General features: G+C 46.3%; 1 protein-coding gene across 2 annotated transcripts in view; it reads right to left on the bottom strand.

The window, feature by feature from the left end:
- Positions 1-5461, bottom strand: part of Inpp5f (inositol polyphosphate-5-phosphatase F) — a 96056-nt gene extending 90595 nt beyond the window's left edge. The window contains exon 1 of one of the 2 annotated variants that reach the window (XM_028885675.1): positions 5124-5454. In XM_028885675.1, coding sequence (XP_028741508.1) covers positions 5124-5220 — 97 coding nt within the window. In that variant the 5' untranslated portion in view covers positions 5221-5454. Of the gene's footprint in view, positions 1-5123 lie in introns of both variants that reach the window. The other variant, XM_028885677.2, reaches the window with a different exon arrangement.
- Positions 5462-6000: the final 539 nt, after the last annotated feature.

The following is a 6000-nucleotide window of genomic DNA, read 5'->3' on the forward strand; positions in this document are numbered from 1 at the left end:
TATACTGGAGTAGAAGCCTTGGATCTCCCTCTTTCTCCAGGAATTTGGACAAATTATTCCTCCTTGCTTCAACTTCCTCATCTGTAATAGAAGACTAATAACAAAATTATCCTCCAGAGTGATACTGTGGGAAGAAAACGGAATAATAGATACAGACAATTGTCTGGCTCAGAAATGCTCCACAAGTACACGCTGCTTCTGTAAGTTGGTATTACTCTTGGGTGACGACGCAGGTAACACACTGAATGTAAAGACTCGTCCAGCCCAACTGCTACTGTGTTAACACTGCACTAGATAGGGTAACAAAAATAGTACAGAATATAAAACTAGTACTTTTTTCAAAAAAATTAAAGACTAAAGACACTAGTAAACCTGGTTACAAATAATAATAAAAACAGTTGGGAAGCCAGGCATGGTGGTTCATGCCTGTGATCTCAGAACTCATGAAGCTGAGGCAGAAGGATTAGGGGTTCAGGGCCAGATTGCGCGAAATGAGATCCTGCCTCAAAAATAATAATTAATAATAATTAATAATAAGTAAAACAACAGGACACAAAATACTAAATAAACTGAATACAGTTTCACACAACAGTCCTCCAGAGGTGAGTATTCTATGTGGATCTCAATTCTATAATTTCTCTCATTTTAAAAAGTCAACTTCATTTGACAGTGAAAAATAATCTCAGGCTGGCAAAATGATCCAGGTACTTGTCACTAAGCCTGACAACTAAGTTTGATTCCTAGGATCCAGATGGGAGAGGAAAGAATGGACCTATAACATGTCCTCTGACCTCCACAAGTACAAAGCAACATGTAAAAGCCCCTTCCCTCTGAAAAGAAAAATAACCAGATTGTCAAAACCATAAGAAGGGCAGGAAAACTGGGTGTGAGCTCTGATAGCTAGTATCCCCTCAAAATAAGAAAAACAAAGGTTCACTACTGTTTATCATTTAAAGTACCATTCTGCTGTATACAGACTATATGCCTATAAATGCTCTGTGTATGGCGCGTGCTTTGGGATTTTTCACGGTCACTCAGTCTCAGAATAGAATGAGGTCACACATAGAAATAAACTGTATAACACTGCCCTACCACACAAAGCCGAAGGAGTAGAAGCAATTTTAAACAGAAAAAAACTGCCTAACTTTTCCCAAAAGTGGACTGTATATTACTTTTTAATTTCTTAAACTACAATCCTTTAATACACAAACACACACACATACACACATATTTACTTTTTAATTAACATACACAGGCCAGCCTGGGCTACCAAGTGAGCTCCAGGAAAGGCGCAAAGCTACACAGAGAAACCCTGTCTCGAAAAAACCAAAAAAAAAAAAAAAAAAAAAAAAAAAAAAAAAAAAAATTAACATACACAGTATTGAATTTTCTGTGAGTTTTTGTTTTTGTTTTTTTTGTTTTGTTTTAAAGCATTTTCAAGCAAAATATGTTTCTATTGATTCTCCTCCTCCCTCATCTCCTCCATGCCCCAGTCTTGTACCCTCTAACCCACCCCCACAACCTCTTTGCTATTTTCTGTCTCAGGTGTCCCATTACCCTCCCCCTCTTGTCCTCCTCTTTTCCCTTCTCCTGGTTTCCTTTCGATTAAACTATAATTCTTAATGTCAGACATTAAACTCTACTCTCTGGAGATTACTGAATATTTACACAGCACTTTCCTGGGAGATGTTAAAACAACCTAAGTGCTTTTTTTCTGGTGGCCATTAACTTGCAAAAGTGATGAGCATCTTTAAAAACAAAACAAAACAAAACATAAAACCACGACTAGAGAGTTGGCTCAGTGGTTAGAAGCACTGGATGTTCTTCCAGAGGACCCGGGTTCAATCAGCACCCACATGGCAGCTCACAGCTGTCTGTAACTCCAGTTCCAGGGGATCTGACACCTTCACACAGACATCAGTGTGCGTGCACATGAAATAAATAAAACCAATGACTTACAAAAATATAGCCTACTCACTACTGTTAGGAAAATAAAAAGAGACAAATATTTACACTCAAATTTTTAGCTGGAAAAAAATTCAAACTGTCAAAAAAAAGGAAATCATATCACACACAAAAAAGTCACAAGTGTAAATTCTCACACTTCTCAATGAACTGGACAAAGATTTTCTACCCAATTACATAAATATTTTTTTGTTTGTTTTGGTTTTGTTTGTTTTTTAAGACAGGGTCTCTCTATCACATAGCTCTGTCTTGCCACTCAATATGTAGACCAGGCTAGCCTGGAACTTACAGAGATCCACCTGCCTCTGCCTCCTGAATGCTAAGATTAGAGGTGGTCACCACCACTCTCAGCCTATAAATCCTTTAAAAAGAGAGTCACTCAACTAGGTATCATAAATCACACCTGCAATCCCAAAACCCAGGAGGAGGCAGAGTTTAAGATCAGCTACACAGTGAGTTTCAGGCTAGCCTAGACTACATAGCAAGTTGGGGGGAGGAGTTCAAAATGGGGCCTAACATGAACATAAGAAATCATCTTATTTTTACAGTAATGATTTAAATGTGAAGAAACTTGAAGTTATATTTAATTCAGGTTAACTCAATCATAAAGTATGTCCTGGACTACAAATACTCTAAAGCCCAGAGACACCAAGATTATTAGTAAAGCAAAGCCTTCTGTTGAGGAAATAGTGCCCACTGGAGAAGACACAGGTATACGTAGAAAGGGAGGATTATAATAGCAGTATCTACAAAGTATGGAAAACATCAAGCAACAAAACAGATGTGACCAGTAACTCTGCCCCATGGATTAGGGCCAGGCTAGGATGGGGTGGGCAGCTTGAATATAAGTCTCACACAGTGTACCAGGCAGGGAGGGACTCACAGTAACAGGGATTTCAAGCTATGGAAATGATCATTCTAACCATAAATATCATTATCACTTATTTTTCTGATGACTCCAAGAAAAAGAAAACTTTTTGTTTCTGGTTGTTCAGTGGTCACATTTTTTTTTAAAGGGTGGGAGGGCTGGAGAGATGGCTCAGCAGTTAAGAGCACAGGCTGCTCTTCCAGAGGACCCGGGTTCAATTCCCAGCACCCACATGGCGGCTCACAACCGCCTGTAACTCCAGTTCCAGGGGATCTGACACCCTCACACCAATGCACATAAAATAAAGTTAAGTAAATTATTTTTTTAAAAAGTCGAAATTCCCAGCACTGTTTGGTCCTATGATACACCTGTGGTAAAAAACAAACAAACAAACTTGGTCGGCAGTCTGTTCGGTTGTTGAATAAACAAGGTGGAAAATTAAAGATTTTTAAGTCCTGTCTCGTCAAACAGCAGCGAGACTGGCCATAAAAACAGAGAAAAGAATGCTCAATAGAACACACAGGATTTGAACTCACTCTGTACAGGTAAAAACACCTGAAGAGCATTCAAGCCAATTAAATATTATTACTAAAATAGCTGTAAAATCTTGAATATTGGACAGATTAAACTATTCAGTAACTATAAGGATGCTCACGTGCTCACCTTGAACACCTAAGGCTCACAACAGCTTATTAATTCTGAAATGCAATGGCATCTGCCTTCCTCTAGATTTGTGGTCTATGTTTGTGGGTATTGGGCCATGTATCTAATAAATAAGATAAACTTAATTGCAAGGGCTATAACAAACTTTTCATTATGGGGAAAGTTTTAAGTTTGCTTTCTGATATGGACTTTGGACAAAGAGTAACCCAAACCACATGGCTTATTCCAAAAAAGGCCCGGGTTAAGCTTTCTGGTTGAGGAAACTGGCGACGTGCAGGAAATTTTGTTCTCTCCGATGACCTGATAAAGACTTCAAGTTCCATCCATTTATCCATTCCAGCTCCTAGAAATTGGCTCTTGGGAATTTTACAGTCTAATTCTCCTTGCTCTAAACCTCACACGGGTAGCAGGCTAGGAGACTAGTCAAATTAGGACACAGAAGAAAACAAGAGACAAGCCGAAACTAGCCTACCTACATCATCTATCCCAAAGGTCACCAAACTATCCCAAAGTCACCAAAAGTCTTATTGTGGACACGGTAGTGTCTCCGTTCTGAAAAGAGGAAATAAAATACAATGTCAAGAAAATACAACCAGAACCATATTTCTGGAGGCGAAAAAAAGTTCTTCACCACTCGAGCAGAGCAACTTAGCAGGCCTTCGTGAGGACACAGTGGATTTGGCCGAAAAGTGTTCCTCGGGAGGTCACAGAACTGCCCTTCCTGTGGGTGTTCCAACTCCACTGTCTGAGACCTCACACCTCTGCTCACCTGAAATGGAAGATCCCGACCCTCCTCCTATGGCTGCCGTGGCGAATGGGACTCACACACTAAAGGACCTGTCCCAGGAAACCATCCCGTAAGTGGTAACAAGGGGACCGGAAAAGCTCCTTTGGAGCTGTTACACTAGACGCACTCCAGGCACACGGGTAAACTTCCAATTTGGTGGCTCTTTCAGGGAGTCCCAGTCCCACTTTCCTAAAGTAAAACAACTCTAGAGTGGTTAAGAAAAAGTAATGGCCAACTAAGGAGAAGTTACCCGAACTCCCCAGAGAGATAAGGACACAGCAGCTGTCTGAGGACAGCTGCCGCTGCTTAACCCAACTGCAAACAAACTTTCCTAAAGCAAGTGACGGCTGGAGACTTTGCCCTCTCCTAACCGATTAAGTGACATCCAACACAGTTTCTTCTCGAAAAATGGCAAGTCACACACGGAGTTTTCGGTCAAGTGCTGTGAGGTAACCCTCATGAAGTCACTTTTTAATAAGGGACCCGGGAACAACACAAGGATGTCAACAGGACGTCCCGTCAAGGCTTCAACTGAACTACTTGGAATTCGAACCCAGAACTTCCCACGCTGGACAGGACGAAACCGCTGCAGGTGGAGGCCTGCGGGGGGCTTCATGAGGGACCCGGTCCCCACTCCCCAGGCCCCAGATACTGGAGGAGGAGCACTCAAGGGGGTGACCGGCCCTTCCCGCGCACAGGAGGCGGCCCTCAGGACCAGCGCTGACATCTCCCAGCGGCCGGCCCAGCCTCCCGATCGCTGCTCCGGGGGGGGAGCCGGGCCGCGCCCCCCGCGCTCCAGCTGGCCCGCGCGCCCCACCCAGCCCGCGCAGCGCGCCTCACCCGGTCGGAGCTGCAGGCCGCCGTCGCGCCGGCTGCACCACAGTGCGCGCTCGCCCTGCTGCAGGATGTAGTGGTCCTTGGCTTGGAAGAGCTCCATGCCGGCCCCACGCGCTCCGGGAGGCGGCGGTCCCGTCCCCCCCGGCCCGGTACCCCAGCAGTAGCCCGCGGGGGAGCGATGCAGGAGTCCTCCCCCACCGCGACCACCGGAGTCCGCGCCTTGGGGAGAGGCCGAGGACCCACGGCCCGGAGGAACTGGGAGGGGAAGCACCCCGGGGGCCTGACCCGCCGGTAGAGATCACGCTTGGGAGGCCGCGGCCCTAGAGGCCTCTCCCCCTCCCCCCCGCAGCTCCCCTACTCAGGCCCCGCCCCCCGCCCTGAGGCTCCACCTCCTATAGTTCATCCTGGCTTCCCTAGACTCCACCTCCTCCCAGGTTCCTCCCCCTTGCCCGTGCAACTCCGCCTCCAATAGTTCCTCCCCTCTCCCCTAGGCACCACCCTTGCCCAGGCTCCGCCCCCGGCCCGCCGACTCCACCTCCTGTAGTCTGTCCGGGCTTCTCCCTAGGCTCCGCCCCTTAGGTTCCTTTTCCCCGACCCGCCGACTCCGCCTCCCTCTGTAGTTCTCCGAAAGGCGCCTAGGCCCCGCCCTGGTCCCGCCCACGGGTATCTGGTTCCGCCCCCTCGCCATCTGCATCTCTAGCCTTTCTTCTTTCAAGCTCGGCTCTGGCAGCTCCTCCCTCTCAATCTCCCGCCTCTGCTTCTCTGCCTCTCCCACTGGCCCCTCCTGTGTCCTGCGGGCATCCTACCCACTGTGACCTCGGGCGGACGCTGGGCTAGACTAAGTCTGGTTAGACTGGCTAGTCACCCTCTGTGCAGCCCT

This window comes from Peromyscus leucopus, chromosome 1 (assembly GCF_004664715.2).
Source record: "Peromyscus leucopus breed LL Stock chromosome 1, UCI_PerLeu_2.1, whole genome shotgun sequence".
In the NCBI taxonomy this organism is placed as follows: Eukaryota; Metazoa; Chordata; class Mammalia; order Rodentia; family Cricetidae; genus Peromyscus; species Peromyscus leucopus.